The sequence below is a fragment of the Corapipo altera genome, unplaced genomic scaffold (assembly GCF_003945725.1).
Source record: "Corapipo altera isolate COAL_440 unplaced genomic scaffold, ASM394572v1 141, whole genome shotgun sequence".
Lineage (NCBI taxonomy): Eukaryota > Metazoa > Chordata > Aves > Passeriformes > Pipridae > Corapipo > Corapipo altera.
In genome coordinates, this window is record NW_020884971.1 from 404,772 (window position 1) to 427,285 (window position 22,514).

The window sequence follows — 22,514 nt, forward strand, 5'->3', positions numbered from 1 at the left end:
GGGGAGAGGGAAGCATGGATGGTTGTTAAGACACTTTTAAATGATGGGTCTTGGGCTCAGTTTGAGGCTCTCTGTCCTGCCCCAGTTAAGGCAGTTTGTGGGGTGCACAGTGTCCCCAGGAACATCTGCAGTGGGGGAGGTCTGATGGGTCTGAGCAGAGGGGGTTACATGGGACTCCTTTTGACCCTTCCCATCTGGGAATGCACTGGTTTGTAGGGGCATTGCAGGCCAGGCCTCGAACTCTCGAGGCTGCCAGAAGAGCTCTGGGACCATTTGCAGCCCAGGTCTTGCTGACTTCCTGAAAAACCTTCCTTGGCTTATGCTGTTTAGGAGTTTTTACCTGGGGAGCTCTGCCTTGGCTCGTTCTCGTTCTGGTAACCTCACCCTGAGCACTGGCTTTGAAGTGAAGGTTCCTTTGTAATGAGGAATTAAGGAATTGCAGATATTGCTGATTGATTGTGGCATTGATGAAGGGGTTAACTGGAATGAATTAAGAGAGTCTTGTGGGAAAGCAGGTGGGAAAGCAGGTGGGACAGCCTCTCACTGTGGAAGGATAAGTGGAAGGAAATGCTATTTTTCCCTTTTTCTTCAGGTCAGGTAGAAACAAAGTCAGGAAGCTGAGAGAGGTCAGCAAAGAGCTGTGGGTGTTTATTGCTCATAAAAGAGGGTTTTTTGGTATTATTTTCTTTGTCTTTCTCTGATGGGTGACACTAAAGGGGTGTCTTTGTGTTTTGCTTTCTGTCATGCTTTTTCTAAGGGCTAGATTCAAGCTAAATCATCCACTGTGATCTGATCAGATTTTTATTAATTTCCTGGTAAGACTTGATGACTTGTAGTACAGTAAGATTGTGATAACTTCTTCAGTGGGGAAAATATCACCTTAGTGGTATCTTTCATTCCAGGAAGTGTGTGAAGGTAAAACCACCATAGTTTTATTTCTTACTTTCTCAAACTTGAAACGGTTATTTAAAAAATTAGGTAGAAAGAGAGAATAGGTCAAAAAAGATATTAATTTTCTTCTTTTGTGCTCGCCCCACCTGAAATATAATGAAAATAAATATAACTATTATTTCTAGCCAAATAGGATTGCACATCAGCACGTTTGCTATCACCAGAGCATTTCCCCTGCACGTGACATAAGTCTAGCAGTGAAACCATTTACAATAAATGTTCGTAGGTGGTTCTGTGCTCTGAACTCTGAGCTCCAGAAACCAGCAGGGCTTTACATGGCTTTCCCTCCAGTCAGTGCTGGCTGGGGCACAATTCCTGTGCTTGGCATGTCCCTCCTGGTGCTGTTCCAGGCTCTTCTTGCTAAAAGGAGAAAAGGGAAGAACCCACTTATTGAAGAACAAGAACTCAGAGAAGATGCTTTGATTTCTTTTTTATAACTGATCCTTCTGTTCCCACTGGATTTGCTGTTGAATTCCTGTGTCCAGTGTGTCAGTTAGACTGGACTGTAATCAGATAATGTGTGATAGAACATGTTCTTTCTTTCTCTGAACAGTGGAAATTTGCTTTGATCAGGGGGCCTTTGCTCCCCTGACCTACCTGGGACGTGGCACTGGGCCAGGTGTTCACACTCAAACAGTTTTCATGGCTGCCTTGATACCTATCAAAGATTCTCATCACAAGTCATTGTTTCATTGAAAATTCTAATGGGATGAGAGTAAAAAAACCTTTATTAAATGGCATGAACTTCGGCATCTGAATGTAATAAAATAATAATTTATGATATATTTTTAAGGATATGAGATTAAAACGCATATTAATGAAATGATTAATGAAAACCTTTATGAGATTCTCTGCTACAAGTTGCGAGTAGCTGTTTAATCAAATTCTTTCTATGGAAAAATGCATTTCATTATAACATAATTAGCACATCTATTGTGTTTTTAATATAACTTGTGCTGAAGTGTGTTGGATCTGGAGTTTGCTTACGGCAATTAGCAGTGAAGGAATTGAACTTTTTTGCTTTGTTCCAGGCTCTGTAAATTATAAGTGCTGTATCTGGGGAAAATTGATGTAATTTTTTTTTTAAGTGCTAGAATAATCCTGGGAATTGTTGGGGCAGTCTTTAGTTGCAGTAAGAAGGAACGGTAAGAAATTGTGCTATGTGGAGCTGCAGATTTAGGGATAATTTATTTCCTGTTGCTGAGGTGTGACAATCCTGGGCTGTGAGAAAGTTGGGGCTTTTTTGTCCCCCAGAGTAATCCTGCCAGCTGTACAGGGAGTGGGAGAAAGCTGCTTTTACAGAAAGTCCTTTGGGGTAATTATGGCTAGTCTGGGTTCCCTTAGAGCACAAACACCAGTGTTTTTATGGTTGAGGTCAATGTGGCACAAAACCTGATATTGTCCTCTGTGTGAAACTTATTAATGCACAGAAAATACAAATTTGAGATTCACTTTTATGTAGTAAAAAAAAAAATACAGTACAGGAACATAAAAAGGAACTTTACATCTTTATACAAGGGAACTGCATACAGGGTTCCAAAAAAAAACAACTTTAAAAAAACCGAGTACAGGTAATACTTAAAAACAAGGATTACAGGTAATACTATCTGGGTGATACCTACCAAAGTACTTTAGTTACTGCACTACATAATTTAACAACTAACTTTACCTGTTGATACTCAATACCTTAATTACTGACAAAAAAATTAAACTGTATTAGTAGTTAGCATTCTTTATAATGTCCCAAGATGTGGAACCCCAATAGCATACACTGTTGGCTGGATTAAGCAAGAGAGAATGAACACATGAAAAATAAAACCAAGGCTGTCATCCCAAAATGTGCTTCTTTTTTTTGGTGAAGGATGGGATCCAAAACTGATTTGACTGATGGACAGAATTCTACTCAGTTTTCTTTTAGCTCATATTTGAAAATTTGAGTGCTTGCATAATTGATGTGACTGTACATTAGTGTCCAGGCAAATATTTTATTGGATAACTTTTTCCAGTAGTTATCCAGTTTAGGAGTAATGTGAGACCATATTATAGTGCATTCCTATTTCCCACCAAGAAAAAATTATGGGGGGAAGGGAGTGTAAATTAGAGATGACATGAAAAAGGGAAAAGCAAAGTTGTGAGGTTCCACTATACTGGTTTAGGAAAAAAAGAAAATCTAGTGTTATTTGGTTAGCTAGCAGATTTAAATAATTAAATCAACTAAACTAATACCTACAGCTCCAGCACAGATGCTGCCCAGGGCAGTATCTGGGTACAGGGCTCTGTTCCTGCTGAAGGCAACAGGAATCTGTGTTGCTGCAAGCCAGGGACAGGCCATTGTCCTAAGAGACCCGTTTATTCCAAAAAATGTATTTGGCTGGGGAACTTCCCCCCCGGGAAGTTTCATTCTGGTCATTCTGTGGCTCTTCCTCAGGTGAGACACTAAACACACAGGGATGGAGAAGCTGCAGCTCCAAAACCTTCCTTCCACTGGTAGTTCCTTATGCAGATGAGAGTGTGGGTGTGTAGCATTCAGGTTTAGGAGTCTGCAGTACTTTCCTAGGAGGAAAATACTGGTTTTACAGTACCCGCTTAGAAAAAATCACAACAGATTCACAGTAATGAGGCCCTTCATTTGTTTGTCCCTGAAAAAATACAACTGCATTAATAACATTGAATAAAAACCCTATTCGGCCTCTTTGGAAATACAGAGAGACCTATGCTTCCATCTAGAGACGGAAAAGTACAGTATTGGAGTCTTAACATTCCCCTGATGTCCCCATTTCCTGCCCTGCAGGATATGTTCCATGGAATAACACTAAATCCTATTTACAGAGAGAAAAAACAATTTTGCTGTTAGCTAGAGCAGATTCTAGCATGCCAGAAAGGTGCCTGAAATCATCATCAGGCTGTTAAAAATGACAGATGAAACCAGATTGTGTGTCTAAAAATCCTGTCTAATTTTATCTTGAATAACTCGTATATGTAATCAAAGACTATAAAACAAAAATAATTAATAGAATGGAAAGAAGGAGAAAACATGCCTCTTTCTGAAAATGATGGAATAATTTCTAATATTAAGTGATGGACCATATGTTCCTCCTCTCCTCTACTGGGTAAGCATAAGTGTGGAATATCAATAAAGATGTTCCAGAAGGGGCAGGCAAAGCAGCCAGCTGGAGATACAGGGGGCTTAAAACATACCCTAGCAAGACCACTGAACCTCTCTCTCCCAGTGGATGGTGACCTTGGATACGTGTTGATGGAAACATTACAGGAGGAGAGGAATGAAAGAGAAACAGGGGGGAAAAAGCCCACTTTTTAAGAATTGTCTACCTCAATGGGAATCCTAGGAGACTTGAGCAGGTCCATGAGAAGCAATTTTGGGGACAGAACTGAATGTTAGCAAGGACAGCAGTGCTGGGGGAAGTTAATACACATGGTCTCTGTGTCTTTTTAACCCTGCTGTTGCCAGGTCTTTCTCTCACGTCTGTTTGAAATCCTAGTATGGCTTGAGGGAAGAGCTGTGAGTTCTCCTGTGGCCACTGACAGTCTCCTGATGTCTATTTGTGGTGGGAGGGAGAAAACTCATGGTTAATTTGAACTTAATACACAAAATCTTCACTTGGTTCTGATCCATACAGCTCAGCCAACATTTTAAACCTGGGTCCCCAGTCGTTGAGGAAGTCGTAGTCGACGTCTGAGTCTGAGGAGCCCGACTGCAGAGAGCTGAGGGACTCGGCGATGGACTCGGCCCCCTCGTAGCCATAGATGTGCAGAGTGTCGTAGGGCAGCAAATCCCTGTCGTTGTCAGCCTCGCTCTTCTTCTCCTCGATCATGCTTTCCATTTCTCCAGCACCAGAAGTTATCGTTCCAGGAGGCTTTTGGACTTGTGCATACGGAGAGGGAGCAGCCTCTGCCTTCACGCCGTTCTTGCGCACGGAGTTGAGCACGGACACGTCGTAGCTGGTGGTGTCCATTTCCCCACCACCTTCCTCGTCATACCTGACCAGCTGCTCGTGGATCTCTGCCACACTCCTCCCCAGCCCGCTCAGGTCCTTCTTGTGTCTCTTCCTTAGGAGAAGCAGCATTGCAAGTACTGCAAAGAGAACTTAAATGAGCACGTGTAAATAGAGAGGCAATGCAGTGAAACAAATTGCATTTAAGATATGTAACAAAGACTGAAGTGGTTTTTTTTTCCTGAAGTGACTTTTTTAACATCTATTATTTAAAGGAATAGTTAAAAATACTGTTTAGCTGTAGGATTACTATGTTCTGAAGAAGTTCAGTCTGGACAGGAATTGCATCCCTGACTCTCGAGCTGTAATCACAAGTACATACACACATACATGGTGTCACAAGTTCGTTGAATCACCTACTGCCTGGAGCTGGTAAATCTTTTAATGCCAAGCATCAAATGCTACTTATGTGGTACTTGAAAAGTACTTCAAGAAAGAAAAAGAACTATGCCTTCTCTGATAGATTTCAAATGCAGCAGATAAGCACTGCTCTGCTGGTTTGTAACAGATATATTTATGTGTATATGTTCACTGTACTGTTTAAAGGGCTTCCAGACAAGTTCAGCCTTTGGAAACAGGAATCCTATTGTTATTGCCCAGCAAAAATTTCCTATTCTCTAGCTGCATGTGAGCCTGGCAGCAGTAAATCAAGTCTATTATGCATATGTGCAATAACCTTTCCAGTGACTCAGCCTGCCCAGTGGAGGGAACAGCTTTGTAGCTGAGCTGTGCAACACACCAGAGAGGAAGAACACGTGAGATGAATCAAATAGTTACAGCATTTCTGGCACTGTGGCCATTTTATAGGCACAGTTAGCTTTTGTAGATCTCAGTTCAGAAATGCAGTTTTAATGCAGAGAACATTACCCAGGTCAGATCCTTACCAATGATAGTGAAAATGCAGATAAAAATGGCCACCAGTGCTTGGATGCTGACTCCCACTTGTTTAGCTCTTTCCTCACAGAAAGTGAAGTTGCCTTTTTCGTTGCACTTGCAGACACTGATGACAAGAGTGTTTGTGCTGCTGAGCTCAGGAACACCGTTGTCTGAGATGATGACAGGCAGGTAGTGGATTTTGGCAAGTTCACGATTAAACTGTCCGTATTTGACAGTGATATTCGCTGTGTTATCTGCAAGAAGTAATGACATCTAATTAAGTGATAATCTCTGCCAGATTTTCCTTAAAGTTTCCCAGTCTGGTGGTACATCTTCCCCTTAGACAGAGCCAGCCTTTAGAGAAACTCGGCTGGCAACAAACAAATTTTTTTTTTCCAGTATGTTAAGCCTTTAAAAATAAATATTACTTAGCTCAGCCAGACCAGTCACAGGTCATTGCTGCAGTTTTTCTCCCCTGCTCCCAGTGTCCCACTTGGAGCAACTGAGAAAGGCATTGAAGGGATACTGTACCGTAGTTCTCAATCAGGGAGAAGTTGCTGTCTTCTGTGGCCAGGGAGAATTTGAAGAACCCTCTGGGTGACAGTTCATCCTTGTCAGTAGCTGAAATCCTGACGATCACCTACAGAGATGGAAGAGGTCACAGCTTTCATTATACATTTTCTCCAGTGGTAAAATCATGTAAAGTATTTATGGAGCTGGGCTGTGTGTCCTGGGGAACTCTTCAGTAACGGGCTCTGGATCTCTTTCCCCCCGTGGTGTGGGGCCACCCAGTTCTAGTTCCATTTCCATCTGAGGAACCATTTCCAACGGCTTAAGTGGATGGGGGGGGACTCCAGCGCCAGGGGTTTCTTCAGGTCCTGAGCCTGGAGGGGAGAGGTGCTCTCCCCTCCCCACATGGCCCCATGGCAGGCACAGAGACAGCACACAGTGCGCAGAGAGGAGGCAAGAGAGAGTTTATTGTTAGGGGGGTTACATTTATAGGCTTAGGAGGATTCACAGAGTAACCAATTACAGGTTGCAGGAAGGGGTTAACAACCAACAGGAAGGGGTTAAAAGGGGCCAATGAGAACACCTTAGGACATCTTCCCAGGACATTCCTGCATGGGAGACAATAGTCCTTCACAGGGGGTGTCGGGAAGAAGAAAGCATGAGTTAGCAAAGAGACTACAAAAAGCCATTTTGAAACATGTTTAAACCACAGTTTTCTCATATACTGCAGATTTCCTGCCACATAGGGCAGAACACAGATATCTCATGATGCTCCTCTTCAAGTTCTTTCAAGGCAAGCAATTCCTTTGTAGGTCTTCTAAAAGATCAGTTTTGCCTCTTCAGATTTCGTGTAATGATAACATAAAAAAAGCCTTATGCTGAAAGGTATGTGACTTCTTTAAATGCCTAAGGTGGCTGTCTTCTCAAGTGTTCAACCTACCCGGGGGTGTGACTGTCATCCTTGGAATGTCACTGAGGCTGCCACACCTGAATGGCATGTTGGGTTTGAAAACCTCAATCTAGCATAGATTAGATGTATAGAATAAAAAAAAAAAAAGTGTGTGATTATGTCCCCGAGATATGTTAAAAATTAAACTAAGGGTGAAATGAATACCTTCTGTGTTATATCAGATTTCCTCAAAGAGTCCAGACTGTGACAAACTCTCTTAATGAAACAAATATTAAATGTATGGGCTGATGTCCTGGTTCTGGCCCAGACATTGATGTTATTCTATACCATCTTACTTCACTGCTGGGGGCAGGGAAAGGGCCTTTCTCTGTGTCTCTCCTGAGAAGAAAGGGCATTCCTTTCAGGCTGGGGGAAATGTGGGGGGCAGAGGATCTGTCCAGCACTGCTTTTCATTGTCCCAGGTTTGGTGAGCATTTTGCCTGTACATCACCCTCTCTCTGCACACTTTTGCAGTTAGTATTGCTGCTGGTACTGTCTGTTTTCTTATCTCATTGCTGTTTCCAGTGAATTGTTCTGATCTCAGTCTTTGCCTTTTGGGCTTCCAGCTGGAGGGAAGGGAATGCCAGTGGGAGCACTGAACTGGGAAGTACCATTTCTAAACCAGGACACAAAATCTCTTAATTAAACAAATGTTACATGTATGGGCTGAGTACTTCTGTCTGAGGCTGAACATGTAAATCCAAAATACTAACATAACACCATTTTTGCCAAACACTAACACTATTGTACATGCAGATATGTGCACTCTGCTGACCACTACAATGATGTCACATGCAGCAACGTTTCTCTTTAAAATGGTTTCCTTCTCAGTATCACATATGAATATTTATGTGATAGAACCGAATTGTTGATTTTTACTCTGCAAACTTGACTGTCCTTCATGGCTCAGCTGCTAATGCACGTATAGACTTGAGAGCCTGGAGGGAGAGGAGCAGCACAGCCCATGTGTGTGAGCAGAGAAAAGTCAATATTCCAGCAGTGTGATGTCCTGAAGAGATTTTCCTGTCCACTGATGTTTTGGGAATCAGTGAAAAGATCGGGTGTTTCGGTGCAAAAACTAACTTTTATTAACAGACAACTTTCACTTGAGCTTACAAGTAGTAATTCAAGTTTTGGGGAAAAACTCTCCCGGTCTCACCTTTCCTGGTGCAGCATTTTCACACACTCTGGGTTCCTCAGGATAAACAAGTTCTGGAGCATTATCATTTTCATCACCAACTATTACATGAACATGGGCATGTGATTCTCTGTCAGAAAGACGACCTAAAATGACAACAGCAGTGCAGGTCTCAGATGTCTGGAATCCCAGGGCTGGATAGACCCCCCTTTCTACCTTTTGTGCCCCCCTCTGTGCCTCCTGCATGAAAAATTCGGAGAATTTTTAGCTCCATCTTTAATTTAAACTTTTCCCTTGACATTTAGATATTTCCCTACAAAACTTTCCTAATGGGCTAAATCATCAAGGATCTTTGAGGGGTAAAATGACCCTTTTGAAGTTCATGGCTTCCTGATTCTTCACACTGTGTGGCTGTGGGAAGATTTGGAAGATTATTGTGCAAACCCTGAAGTATCCATGTAATTTGTAGCTTAGTGGGAACAGGCTGGCAGGTTGTGGCTTTCCTTTTTTATAAGCTACAGCACTGCTGGAAAGGTGTTCCCTGATTTCTTTCAAACAGGGAAGTGGGTGGCACTTACCATCTTCAAGGACTTCCTGAGCTGCTACAGTGATGTTGTATGAGGAGCTGAATTCTCTGTCCAGGGGCTTGGGAAGTTGAATAATTCCAGTATCAGACACCCTGATATAGTCTCCATTAGGACTTGCTTTTCGTCGAATAAATCTGGTTTTTGTTTAAAAGGAGATATGTCAATTCCAGGGGCTAAAACTATGTTTCACTTCATTTCTTTTAGTGGAAGGTCAGAGAGTTCTGGTGTGACAAATTACATTAATATCTTGACCAGGCAGGCTGAGAATATTTCTCTAAAACTATGCAAGCTGTGAGAGTGAAATACATCTCTTGAAAGAATTTCCAGATTATTGTACTTTGCTGTTTCAGAAGTCTGTTTTCTTCTCCAAGCACATGCTTGGGAGAGTTCTTACAATAAAAAGTATAGCACTAAACTGTAACCATGGGAAGATATCCAGGATTATACATTTTGCCCTACATATGCAAATGTTTCATCAGTAAGATCATGTGGTAATTAGATGGGTAAGTGTAATTTATGCTCAGTTTTTGGTTACCATATATATCCATGGCTGCAGTGCTGAAAAAATTAAATTGTATTCTTTTTGGTTTTTGTTTGGCATCACATTCTGAGAAACAGGGCCAAAGTCTCAGTTCTTTGTCAAATTCTTGACATCCTAAAGAATTCTCCACTTCAAAGTAGAATTACTAAGGCTGGTGTTGCCTTACCTGATTTTCCGTTTAGCTGCGTCGGGGTCGTGTGCCCAAACTGAACCAAGTGTTCTTACTTCTGCATCATTTTCCATGACTTTAAATTCATATGGTAGTTTAGTGAAGACAGGAGGCTCATCCACATCAGTGACTTCAATGGTGACTGTTGAAATGCTTCTTGAGCCACCAGATTTAAAATACCGGAGATCAACGGTGGGATCTGTTGCTTCAATGTCAAACCTGTATTCTGCTACTTTTTCAAAGTCCAGGGGCTAAAAAAAAGACAAATACAGAAATTCTTCCATTGGAAATGTCCAAGCAAATGTTGCATTAGCTAGTTGTGCAAATTTAAACTCCAAGCTCTAACTCGTGTTTGGAAACATTACCAAACTGTATCTCGGCTGGACTGATGGGAGAGCATTTCCCAACTGAACTTCTCTGTCATAGCATGACTTGAACAACCCCTGGTTTGGAACAGACTCATCCAGCATTCTAAGTTCAGCAAGTATTTTTTGATTTCAACACTTTTCTTTTTATAATCCTGTAACAACCAAGCCTGGTTAAGCTCCTTTTCCGTGAGGGCTGGGGACCAGGTTATCTCTTGGCATGGCTTTCTGTTCAGAAGGCTTTCCAGGTAGAATGCATAGCTGCACTGACTGATAGCTGGGGCATTTAGTGATAAATGACATCCTCTTCCCTGTTCTTCCCATTGCCTGAGATTGTAAAAGGAGTCACACAATGGGAGGAAGGCTTGGAACTCAGGCAGCTATGGCTCGTTTCAGTCTGGGGCCCTTTGTGATATTGCCTGAGATTCTAAAAGCACTCTGAGATACACAGGAATTAATTGTGGTGACTCTTGTTTTCCTCTTTGAGCAGACATTGCAGATGGAAGTGATAGCACTTATCTAGCAGCTGAAATTTTATCTCACATGGCTGCATATTTAACATTATGACACGTGCATGGCCAACATCACATTATGAAACAGAGGGGTGAACTCTGCCTGCTATGTGTTAAAAGAAGAGCTGATTCCAAATCCCTCTGTAGCGGGGAATGGTTATGTGGGGTCTCCTGCTGCTCCTCCTCTGGGCAGCAGTTGCAAGCACTGCATTCCTCAGGTCCTGGGAAGACCAGAGGAAGGGCTGCCTTAGGTGAGGGAAAGCTGTTTCCTCCTGATGTGAGCCGAGGACTTCACTGCCAGTCTTGAAGTACTTGGTAGTTTTTCCTCCTTCTTAATGGCATTTCTAGTCTTAACAGTTACAGAGAGATATTTGGAAGTAAAAAACACATTCCTGTCAATCTGAGGATTACAAGAGGTGATTTATAGTCCTCCCTCCTCTTTTTTTTAATGACAAGTCAATGCAATCAATGAAGGCTGGTTTGGCAGAGCTTTGCATAATGTAGGAAGGTCCCTTGATACATATCAAGTAGGTTTGAGAATTTAAAAAACCCAAAGAACAAACCATAATAAAGGTTTTGGAGAGTCTGGGCCTTCTTAATGAGTTGTAAGAAATTGGTGGGGAAGCTCTGAAAACACTCTGAGGAAGGTAAGGGAGCTGTGGCTGAGACTGGAGCAAATGCCAAACTGTAAAGAGCACTTTTAGAAGTGGTCAGGTGGACTTGTTCACATTTTCTGCTTTGGTTTCACTTGGGCTGCAGAAGGGAAGGATTCTTTGACTTGGTCAGTTGGTTCAACCCTTAAAATCATTGATTCTTTGAAGCAGCCAACTACCTGGAGCCCAAGGTGTGTAACCTGAATATCTGAGTTAGTCCCCATTGCACTCTGCAGCAAGTCTACATTTTTTCAGGACTGGAGATTGAAACGGACTAGAAAGCACCAGCTCTTCTTCTCACAGAGATTACAGAGCAGGTGTTCAGGATTAACATATTTCATACTTACTTCCACACACTTCCACTTTTCCTGCTGTTAATGCTAAACCAAATTGAACAGTACTGTGAAAAAACCACAATAATCATCTTTGTTACTGGGAAAATTACCTTCTTTGGCCTAATGATTCCTTCATTTGTGTATGGATTTGCTACAATTTCAAAGGTGTCCCTGTAATCTCCTCGGACAAAACTGTATTTTGTGTTTCTATGTTGTGGTTCATCGACATCTTCTACTTTGACTCTGCCAACTTCTCCTCCTACTGAAATGTTTTCAGGCACTTTAAAGTGAAATGATGCTGTTAAAAAAAAATACATGAAAAGTGTGTTTATGGAAGTTAAAACTTAGTTAAATTTGTGCTTAGCTTATAGAGGTACAGAAAAATATTTCACTGAGAATTCAGCATTTATATCTCTAAGACAGTACTTTGATGTACTTTTTCTAAAAGTATAAGTAATACCCGAAATTGTCAAGATCTTGTCCAAAGTGATGAAATTAATAGAGATTTTTGTTTTCTGTTCTAGGGGTGCAAGTTGGGACAAAATACAGAAGACCTTCAGAATATGCAAGATTCTTTTGGCCATTTTTAAGATAAGTTGCACTGTGTTGAACCAGAACTTAAATTCGTTTTAGTTGTGTCAACCCCTGGATTCCAAATGCTCCAGGACTTGCATTCCACTCACAGTGTTTGAACACTGGGAAGTTGTCATTGATGTCAGATAAAGTGATGACGACTGTGGCTGTGCTGGAATCCCCTGAAGTCCCTGGAGCATCTTTTGCTTTGACAATAATTTCATATGTTGGTTGAGTCTCTCTGTCTAAATCAGGTCTTGTTGTAAAAATCACACCTGTGAAAAAATAACATTGAATATGTTTAGATTTTGCATGTCCATCATCTCTTAACTTTGATAACAAGTTTCTATCTTATGCCACACATTCAGCTCTAAGTAGCATTTTTACAGGGGTGTTTTTCTAAGATTAGAAATCTTAAAAGTCTTTCTGCATGATGGAATATTAGGAGATTCTGTATAATATTTAAACTGATTTTTTCTGCTTAGAACAGTCTGACAATGTCTAAAATTGGTCACTACAGCCTCTAGAATCTGTCTGAGCACCTCTTTACCTGCATTATTTGCTCTATAAGACTAGTGTGGTTACAAGAGATACTGACAGGAATTTTAAAACTGGGTAAAATTTAAGCAGGAAAGTTTAGGAGATTGAATGATTATTGATTATTGAATGCTGCTTCAAAATTTATGTATTTCCTTTTCCTATTTGGTCAAAGGAATGAGAGCCCAAAAATCCAATTCCCTAGTCCAAGCCCCCTCCCACATCTCAACCCAATGTGTGATGGTTTTTCCAGACACTACACGAGACTCAAAATGGGGGAAAGGGAATATATATTACAATGACTGTACAAGATAAATACTACAATACATTATATACAATCTTAGCTATCTCTACCATGACATAAAAGTATTTACAATGGATCAAATCTCTTCTCCCCTCCAAATAAAAGTCCAGGAGGGAAGTAGGAAAAGATCCTTTTCCACTCTCAGAGTAGCAATGTCTCTAAGGCAGCAGGTTCTCTTCTTCTCATGCAGCAGCTGTAGCTGGATCTCTGCCAGTACACACGAGGGGTATCCAAGCCCCTCGGCCACTCGTCTCCAAGTGAGGATCTTCTCTTCCATGGGCTGCGTTCACCCGGACAACAGTCGCGTCACCACGGTCGTATCACGAAGCTCAGGGGTCTTCGTGACAGTCTGTATCTTCAGGGGATTCCAGTCCCTTTGCAGAGCTCTGTGCTCTGTCTCAAGCAGTGGGCGGGCCAAGGTCACCCTCTCCACATTCTTTCTCTGAGTTTTTCAGCTCCTTCTTGGCGTGTGTGTTGCACTTCACACCTCCCTTCTAGGACGTGAGGGGTCTTCAAGGAGTTTGGGGTCCTTTGGTTCAGTTCTTACCCCAAAAACTGTCTGTAGAGCTTAGGTCTGCTCTCTCTGCTGCTGGCTCTCTTTTTCTCGGACAGCTCTGTGTCTTCCTTGGCTGCATGTTTGTTGCTACTTCTTCAGTTATCTCTTGGCTCTTAGCCACAATTTCTAGACGCTGCTGCTGCTCTGTCTCTGCTCACTCACGGTGGAGAAAACTTCTTTAGCTTTCAGTCACAGACCTCAGTCCAGTTTAACACTGTTTCTGAGTTTCTATGACCCCAGCCGGGGACTGGGGGACTGTGGCCCCCCCCCCCAGAGGGGCTCTTGCCCCTTCAGCTTGTGGCTTCAGAACATGGCTACTACTTCAACAACAACTCCAACTACCTTCTCTTCTGTTCTGCTTGTGATATGTTTATATTTTGCAGAAGCACTCATTGGGTAAAACCTTAAGGGTCACCATCCCCTGGGGTTTTACCATTTTATAACTTCAGGGGGAAAACTGTTTCCCCCCACCACACTGCTGAACTGAAAACATGAACTCAGCTCCTGGTCAGTCTTTTCATCAGTGGGAAAAACATGACCTTTTATCTTCTCAGTTCATTAAAGGCACCTGGTATCTTGACTTTTTTAGCTCATTTCCAGATTCAGGTGGTGACATTGCGTGGGTGTGAATGAAAAATCTTTCTAAATCATGGTTAAAATTATATTGCTTTATTATTATTCCTTTTTTTCCAGAATGAAGAAGGCTTAAAACCCTGTGTTTTCTTCACAGGGTAGGGTAAGGACAAAGTGTAAGGACATTTGTGTATCTCACTTACCAGAGTCATCAATGGTGAAATATTCATCTCCTTTAATGACTTGGTAACTCACCGTGGCATGACCTGACACTGTTGGGTCATCAGCATCTACAGCTGTCACTTTGGTGACTGAGGTTCCTAGAAAAGGATTTTCAAACAGCATATTCAGTACGAATTCTACATTTTAACCAGAGACATGAAGGGAGATGACTGACAGAAGAACATACCTACTGGTGACATTTCTGGGACAGATCCATTGAACACCTTTTGTACAAACACAGGGACATTGTCATTGATATCATAAACCTTGATGATGAATTTAGATGGGGGTTCCAGTGACTGGTTGTTTCTTCTGTCAATAATGAGAGCTGTCAGCTCATACTCTGCTTTCTTTTCCCTGTCAAGCCTCTCAAAGGCATAGACATCCCCACTGGTCTCTTCCACTTTAAAGATGGTGTTGGCATATTCCCCTTCGATGATGTACTTGGCGTTGTTGTTCCTCACACTGGATGTGATCTGGAAGGACAGAATTATTCAAAGAGGTAAAAGTGGACTTTGGCACCTGGATGCAGCACAGTTTCTCCCAGCAGATACACACAACCAGGATTCCTTCATTTCAGCTGGAAATCAGAATGGTCAGCAGGACTTCTGCTGTCAGCTGGAGAGTTACTGAGCTAAAGCCCCACAGCAGCTACAGTGGGGTTATAGGATGAAAGTCGCCTCCAGACTGAAACTTGGTTATATATCAAGAAGCATTTTTTAAATCATATCTTGTATTTCTTGAAGATATAAATGGTTCATGCTGTTAACACATATGAATCACTAAGTGTCTGCAATAACACACACCATCAGGTTCAGTTTGAGCCAGTCTGGTTTGCAAGTGACTTTCTGACCCTACCAGGGCTTTTGCTTAGGTCACACAGGGTTACAGGGGCAAATCTGCATTCACAGCTGCTGACGTTGTTTAGCATCAATCTCTTTTCCTTAGCATTTAGCAGGATTCCTGCCACAGCTGACATCTTGCTTGTGTTTAGTCACGTGCAGTTTTTTAATAGTCAGCCTTCAGGCTCATGCTACGACAGTAAGGTTAAATTTCACCCCATAGATTTGAAAATTGAAGATCACATGCAATGAAAAAAGGATGGGGCAAAAGGAATGAACATTAATCAGTTTTAAAATGTAATTTAATCCAATGCCAAACGCTTTTGTGCATTATCTAATCTACAAATAACCTGGTGATTCTTCTCTTTCTATACCTTCACCCATATAAGGACACTGATAGAAGATTTAAACCATAATTTTCCCATGCACTATGTCAGCATTCTTATTTCAGCAAGCTATTTATCAGGGATTTCTGGGTTTGGCCAAGAGTTTCTGGTCTTTTGTTACTGATGTTATCATAAATTTCAGCTGCTGAGCATTCAGGATTTGATTTATCCTGTAATTGTCATTTACTGTCGAATGTTTTTTTAATTTCAGTTTTCTATTTTGAAATGTGTCGCTAATATTTCCTTCCCTTATTCCACATACTAATTCATGTTTCTGGCTGCTGGAGAGCAGGTTACAACTCTGGAGATGTAACAGGAGAAATAACCACCCCCTTGTCTCAAAGTCTGTGCCTTCTTATTTGGTGTAAAAAGTAGAGACTTCTGAGAATGCCTTTTCTAATGCTGAGGATGAACACACAAAGGAAAGCACCCAAGGTTGGGAAAGATAAAATCAGGATGTATCAGCATATTCCTGCAGCTGTCACTCAGTTGTGCTGCTGTGGCCTTTCTTTAAAGGGTTTATCAAGTGTTCAGAGCTGCAGAAGTGCCCACACAGCCCTGGCAGAGCAATCAGACACTGCTGCACAAAGAGAATCCTCTGATTTAGGGCAGCTCAGCAGTGTTCTCCTCGATCTGGGGCTGAATTGGGCTGAAATGGCCAGAGATGCCCTGTGTGAGCTGAGAGGACCCTCTGGCCTGTGCTTTGTCCCTCGTGCTTTGTGCAGGGCCCAGCAGTGATGCAGAGGAGTCTGTTCCCCTGTGACACAGCCCTGACTGACGGGATTGTTCACCTGGGAGGAAAACCTACAACTGCACCTGTCTGCAAAGTGTCACAGTGGCTCAGTTTGAAAGACTAGATTGGAAGAACTTTGTCTGGGTGATACGCAGTTAACCACAGGATTTTATGAGCACTGCCCTGAAGAAAATGAGTTTGCAAGCAGGTCAATGCTTGTTATTATTTTTAAAAATTGTTTTCTTTCGCTTTGTGAAACAGTTTTTTTGATTATGTAACAGTACTGCTAAACATAACACCTCCGTTTAATATCCAGGCTAAGAGATGTGAACTGTGTGTTTTTTAATGCATATGTTTTTATTTGCTGATCTCTGAGGTTTCTGGAAGAATCTTGTGCTGCCAGAAAAATACTGACAAACATCAAGCACCAGACTCCTTCCTGAGTGTGCCCTGCACACAGTGTTCTTGCACTGAGGATGCTCCATACCTGCCATTCGCTAGAATTTATTTGTATTCTCCAAAAGAATTAGAGTCCCTTTGACATTGTTATTGATTTACTCTTTGCCCAAGATTTTAACACTTTAATATGTAAGTAATAAATCCCATTCTATTTCTTTTTTTTCTCTGCTGCCCAGACTGCAAACAAGCAATGCTTTCCAAGATCCTCATTTACTGCTTTCTGCTCATTCTCTGCTGACAGATTGCTGCTTACCTTGCCCACATGGTGTGGCAATGGTGCATCAATCTCCTCTTTGATGTGCATTTGGTTCCATATCCAGTCTCTCTTCAGCCGTTTGTGACTGGCCTTGTTTGAAGAAAGGTTTTGGTTTTTTTTCTGACTTTCTTTGTCAGCAAATGCTAGAGTAAAGAACAATGAATGGAGTAGAATAATGTAGTCCATCTTCCTCTGTAGCCTAGAAAGTAATATAAAAATGAAAATATATAAATAACAACAGAACGAGATTAAGCAGAGAGAGCACATGTAGAAGTGCAAATGGACATTCCTTCTGTAGGGGAGTTTAATTACTTTATTTCTTTGCATTTGCCTTAGCACCAACGTTTGAAATGTCAGGCTTCTTCCTTCCATGAAAGAGTTTTAACTGTAAAAACCAAAAAAAATATTTCAATGCAATAAAAAAATATGCTTTGAAAGCTGGCAAAGAGGTGACTTGAGTGACCATTGTTAGTCTGAGGAGCAGACTGAGCAGAAAGATCCCTATAGACAGTGCTGCCCATGGCAGAGGTCAAAGTCTGTGTTAACTCCACTTGAAATGAAATGTTCCATCTTGACAAACCCTAGTGCAATGTTTTGACAATCACTGACACAAAATATGCTGTAGTCAATGTCTTCATATGGAAAATATTGACTTAAAATAAAAACTGGTTGGTTTTTTTTTTTTTTGTGGAAAAAGTGATTGGTATGAGATTTCCAATCAATTCCAAGTACAATACAGCAAATGATCTTCCTCAAAGAGCTCATTTATTGACTCAATTAATTGTGTTTTGAAACTTTTGAAGACACACATGAAGGTTCTTTATGCACTCTTCTCAGGCTTTACCATCTACAAAATGATAATTTGTGAAATGATTCTCAGCTGAAACCATATTTTTGCATCATGTGTTAATATTAGCAAACTTCGGGCCTGACTTTTGTATCAGATTTGAGGAATTATTTTAATGTAAATTACTAAATTTCCCTTTCCCAATATAAAGGACTGTCAGGGAACTTTAACACTCAAGTAATCAGACTTTAAATTGCACATAAATGACTTTCCATTAGCTTTTAGGAGCTGTCAGGTGCACATCAAAAATAAACCTGTTAATTGTGATGAGAAGTTGACATCACACAGGTTACTGGATGTGAGATTAAATTAATATTTTTGTCAGGAAGGTGCTGAGACATTTCCAAAAGTACTCTTTGGTAACCAGGCAATCAGTGTTATCCTGTGGTGCAGCATCATTGTCAGGAAAAAGATTTTTTTTACCATGAAATTTTGCTTTCCTGTACTTTTCTCTCTCCTGCATTGTTGTATATAAGCTGAGGAACATTCCTTCTCTGTGGCTCTGGAGAAAGTGATCGAATAAGGTGGCTTTGAAGTTGCTTTTTAATAGCTAAACTATGCTTAATACAGTTTTCTGGATTCAAACAAAACCTTTTGATTTAGCTAGTTTTTTGTATTCTATGCACTTTTTAAAGAAAAATTAGTAAGATTTAGTTCGTTTTGTATGTTTTATTTGTGTATATGGACACTTTATGGCTGGAAACTGGAAGGCAGTGATTTGATTACAAAATATGGTAAGCAAAGGAAACCAGTTGGCTGATGTCAAGTAGTACAGGCTGTGGTTTTGCAAAAACCAGAGGGTAGTGTCTAAAAAGTCCCTTTCTCTTGTTGCTCTGGTAAGTGGAGCTCTCCTGTACTGCTGTTGGGAACTTGCCCACTAATACAGAAAGTGCTGACTGAATCTTTTAAAATACGTTTGCATTTCAGCTGAAACTTAAGCAAGCCCTTTCACTCAGCAGATCCATTTGTATTCTTAGATTTTAAGGTGGCTTCACTTCCTTTAACTCTTCATTAATGGTTTCCTTGTTAATACTTGCCCAGCCTCCTTGGTAAGTTAATATTCCTTTGTGGGTAATTTGACGGAGCTTGGCCTGCCCTCTGGTTCCCAGCGTGGGTCAAACACAGGCTGGAATAGCAGAACCTCCTGCAAGAAATGGCTTCTGCCTGGCCTTTGGTGCCTTTCAGAACTGCTGCTGTTGGCAGCAGTGACAGTGCCCACTCACATTTGATGTGCTCTGCTCCATGGGACAGGCTGGCTCTGAGGACACTTCTTCTAGGATACCGTGCAGTTTTGGCTTTTGGCCATTGTGGAGTCTGTCACTGAATTCACCCCAGCATTTCAGAATGCCCTTCGTTGGCAGCACACATGGACACTCCCGGAGCAGTGACGGGACAAGGGCACTGTCCTGGTGGGAAGGCCAAGCTCCGTGGATGGCAGCCCTTGACAGGCTGTACTAAATGCTCTCTTTTCTGGCCTTGATAGTTTTCCTTCCCAGCAGATCTCATTGGAAATGCCAGAAGCAGTAGCAGAAGAGAGACATTCCCATGCCTGGGCAGGAGAATGAGTTCCCATGGAGTCACAAGAGAGAAAGTTCCTGGGGGGGGTGACAGGGAATGACATTTCATTCCTTCCCATGCCTGCTGTGGCAGCCAGGACTGAGGAGGGGAAAACACATGCACCCCTGCAAATAATGACCCCTGTGGCCACAGGCTTCTGGAGAAGGGCAAGCACAGCCTGGGCTCTGCCCAATCTCTGCCACGTGGCTCTTCCTGGATGCTGCCAGGAGGTCCATTCCCTGGATTCTGCCAGGAGGTCCCTTCCCTGCTCTCCCCTAATGTACAGTCCCCTGTTATTCCTCTGTCCTTGATTGATTAGCCAAATAATTCAAACTTCTTCCAATTTAAGCAGGGACCATAAATGCTCCTGAAAGTTAGCAGGGGAATGGTTTATTCAAGCAGCTGAGTTTCTTGCATTGCTCTTAAATTTTCTTTTGGCAAATGATGGGTTTTTCCACCCGTATTATTCATTTTATATGTTGAATTATTTTAGCAAATAACTCTTGGTCTGCAGGGTACTATAGACAGTTACCTGAGAAATTCTGGTATTCAAAGTGATTTAATGGAGACGTGGCTCATACAGTGAAGTTTCTTCTTGCAGACTGGAAATAATTATTTAAAAAAAGACAGGTGGAGATACAGAAAATAATGTACTAATTAAAAGTTTGCATTTTACGAGTTGTTTTGGTAAGTAATCAGCTGCAAGGGTGATGAACAGCTAATATAAATAAGGTCTCCATATAATGAAAACACTGGAAGAAATATTCCTATGAACATTTATGGGTTTTTTTACGGTATTTGCCTCCCACTTGGTTCACTTCTCACTCTAAAAGTGTATATTAATGCTTATGTAAGGTTAGTTTAGTTTTCAAAAAATTAGTTCTATGCTTACATGTTAAATAGAAGTTAAACCAGGTTTCTGTACAGAGGAAATGAGACAGTTACATCTGAAATTATGTATTTTTCTGGTTGATCAGACTAAAACCCATGCTCATCTTTGAGAATTTTTCAGTACCCAAAAAACCCAAATAGTGCTAGAGGAGTGATAATGAACATCCTGAGAGAGCCACTTTGAACAAATTTCTATCACACACCAGAAAAGAAATACATTGTCAAAGGTTTGTGTCCCTGTTGTTGAGACAATTTTCATACCTGGTTGTGAGGAAGGCTGGCAATGAAAGATTATTTTTGCTTACACTATCTTGGTTGGGATCTGAATGATGCAAATGAAAAAAAAAACATACAAAAAAATAGGGTTTCACAGAATGGACAACACTGCAAATTTTTTTTTCAGATGTAGAAAATATACACTGATACACTGTCTAAACACTCTCAAATTGCTGTGCTCAGTGAGGATGAGGGACACAGAGAGCAGGATCTGCCCCAGTAACACAATGACTCTGAAGAGTCTGGCCATACAACACCCATTTGAACATTAATTTCTCATCTCTATGATGTATAAAACCAAAAGTAAATGTGTGAAGGCCATGAGCCTCAAGAAACAGAAAGTTAGAACACAAATGATCTTTTTTTCTTTGCAGTGCCTGTAGTTTTGGTAAGGAGACAAAAAGAAAATAGCCCTCACAGTACTTAATCTGCCTTTCAGGGGCTGTAAAGGGCTGTGCAAACACATGACAAAGCTCCTCATGTGTCTTTGAAAAGTCCTACAGCTACTTAAAAAGCATTATCCCTTTTAAAGATGCATTTGAAGCACAGTGATCTCCTGACTGGGGACCAGGATCAGGAGTACCAAGAGTCTCAGATTTTATTCTCCACCTCATAATTAGTCTCAGATTTTGCTCTTCGTTTCATAATCAGAAAATATTGCTCCAACCAACTTCTAACATCCCAGAGAAACACCCCAAGTGACCACCTGGATATGTTTGTTACCTTCACTCCAGGTTCTCCTCGGCATCTACGTGACCCTCCTTCTCTCCTGGAGCTCAGTGAGAGGAGCTGAGGGCTCACAGTGACAATGGGAACCAGAGCAGGGCTTCAAACTCTAGTGACACCGCTGAAAAAAGCTGTCTAAGGAAATTCTGCAACCTTTGATTTGAAGCAATTTTTTTTTTTTTTTGCATTTTCAGATAAGACTTTTTTCAGGGTGGTCACTTGGTGGTTTTCTCTGTTTTGTCACTTGTCCTCAACACAGAACAATGACCAAAACAGGCCTTTCCTGAGAACACTCTGCTTCTTTTTCCTTTCTGCTTTATTGAGCTGATTTAAATGAGCCTGACTACCTGGTGTTATATTTTTGGTTGCCTTTATGGCAATTTTATGCATCTGAGAAGTGGTTTCCACTGATGACTAAAGAGTCTGGAGTTCAAATGCCTACCTGCAAACTGATTCTAAAATGACATTTTATATGCATGATGGTGCCTTTAGGTAAATAGCCACTTTGATGACTAAACAATCTGGAGTGCAAATGCCTGCCTGAAAACTCATTGTAAAATGACATTTTATACTTGTGATAGTGCCTTTGAATGAATAGCCACTTCAGCAATGTCTTAAGTAAACTTGCTACTTTATAAATAACCCCACATATCACTCAGTGCTGTGAGAGCTCTTTTGCTGCATTTGGTGCTGTTCAGTCCTCCTTGGTGAGGACACAATTCAGCACTTCTGATTTTCACTCTGATTTTGGCTTCCTACATTTTTTTTTTCCTAGGGAAAAAGAGAATTAATTCTAGTCTGAAATTGTTTTGTGATTCCAGCTCCAGGTTTCTGGTAGGTCTGGGGAAAATGCTTATTTTAATTATATATTTATATAATATATAATATAAAACCACATACATTTATATAACATGTAAGATTATACATTACATAGACATATACATTTATATATAATATTATATATTATATTTAATATTATTAATGATTTTTTCTCCCCGTCTGTTCAGCTCCCCAGAAAATCCCCTCCTGGATGATACAAAATACAACTCCAGCTCATGGGTGGATGGAGTCCTCAGCAAGGACAGATTCTTCTTTTGGAAATGAAGACATTAGGCTATAAAAGGACTATAAATGCTTGCTGTGTGTACATTAAAGGTTTATTACCTTGGTGGAAAGC

At 41.1% G+C, this 22,514-nt stretch overlaps 1 protein-coding gene across 6 annotated transcripts in view; it reads right to left on the minus strand.

Annotated features, from left to right (window-relative positions):
- Positions 1-2,387: 2,387 nt before the first annotated feature.
- Positions 2,388-22,514, minus strand: part of CDH5 (cadherin 5) — a 31,020-nt gene continuing 10,893 nt past the window's right edge. The window contains exons 1-14 of one of the 6 annotated variants that reach the window (XM_027665161.1): positions 21,335-21,391; positions 20,597-20,657; positions 19,977-20,046; positions 17,038-17,239; positions 14,552-14,840; positions 14,346-14,462; positions 12,283-12,447; positions 11,710-11,897; positions 9,732-9,985; positions 9,016-9,158; positions 8,459-8,583; positions 6,372-6,480; positions 5,849-6,094; positions 2,388-5,056 (exon numbers count right to left, since the gene is read on the minus strand). In XM_027665161.1, the coding sequence (XP_027520962.1) occupies positions 4,551-5,056; positions 5,849-6,094; positions 6,372-6,480; positions 8,459-8,583; positions 9,016-9,158; positions 9,732-9,985; positions 11,710-11,897; positions 12,283-12,447; positions 14,346-14,462; positions 14,552-14,840; positions 17,038-17,226 (2,331 nt within the window). In that variant the 5' untranslated portion in view covers positions 17,227-17,239; positions 19,977-20,046; positions 20,597-20,657; positions 21,335-21,391 and the 3' untranslated portion in view covers positions 2,388-4,550. Of the gene's footprint in view, positions 5,057-5,848; positions 6,095-6,371; positions 6,481-8,458; positions 8,584-9,015; positions 9,159-9,731; positions 9,986-11,709; positions 11,898-12,282; positions 12,448-14,345; positions 14,463-14,551; positions 14,841-17,037; positions 17,240-19,976; positions 20,047-20,596; positions 20,658-21,334; positions 21,437-22,514 lie in introns of those variants that run through there. The other 5 variants (XM_027665159.1, XM_027665158.1, XM_027665157.1 and 2 more) reach the window with 5 other exon arrangements.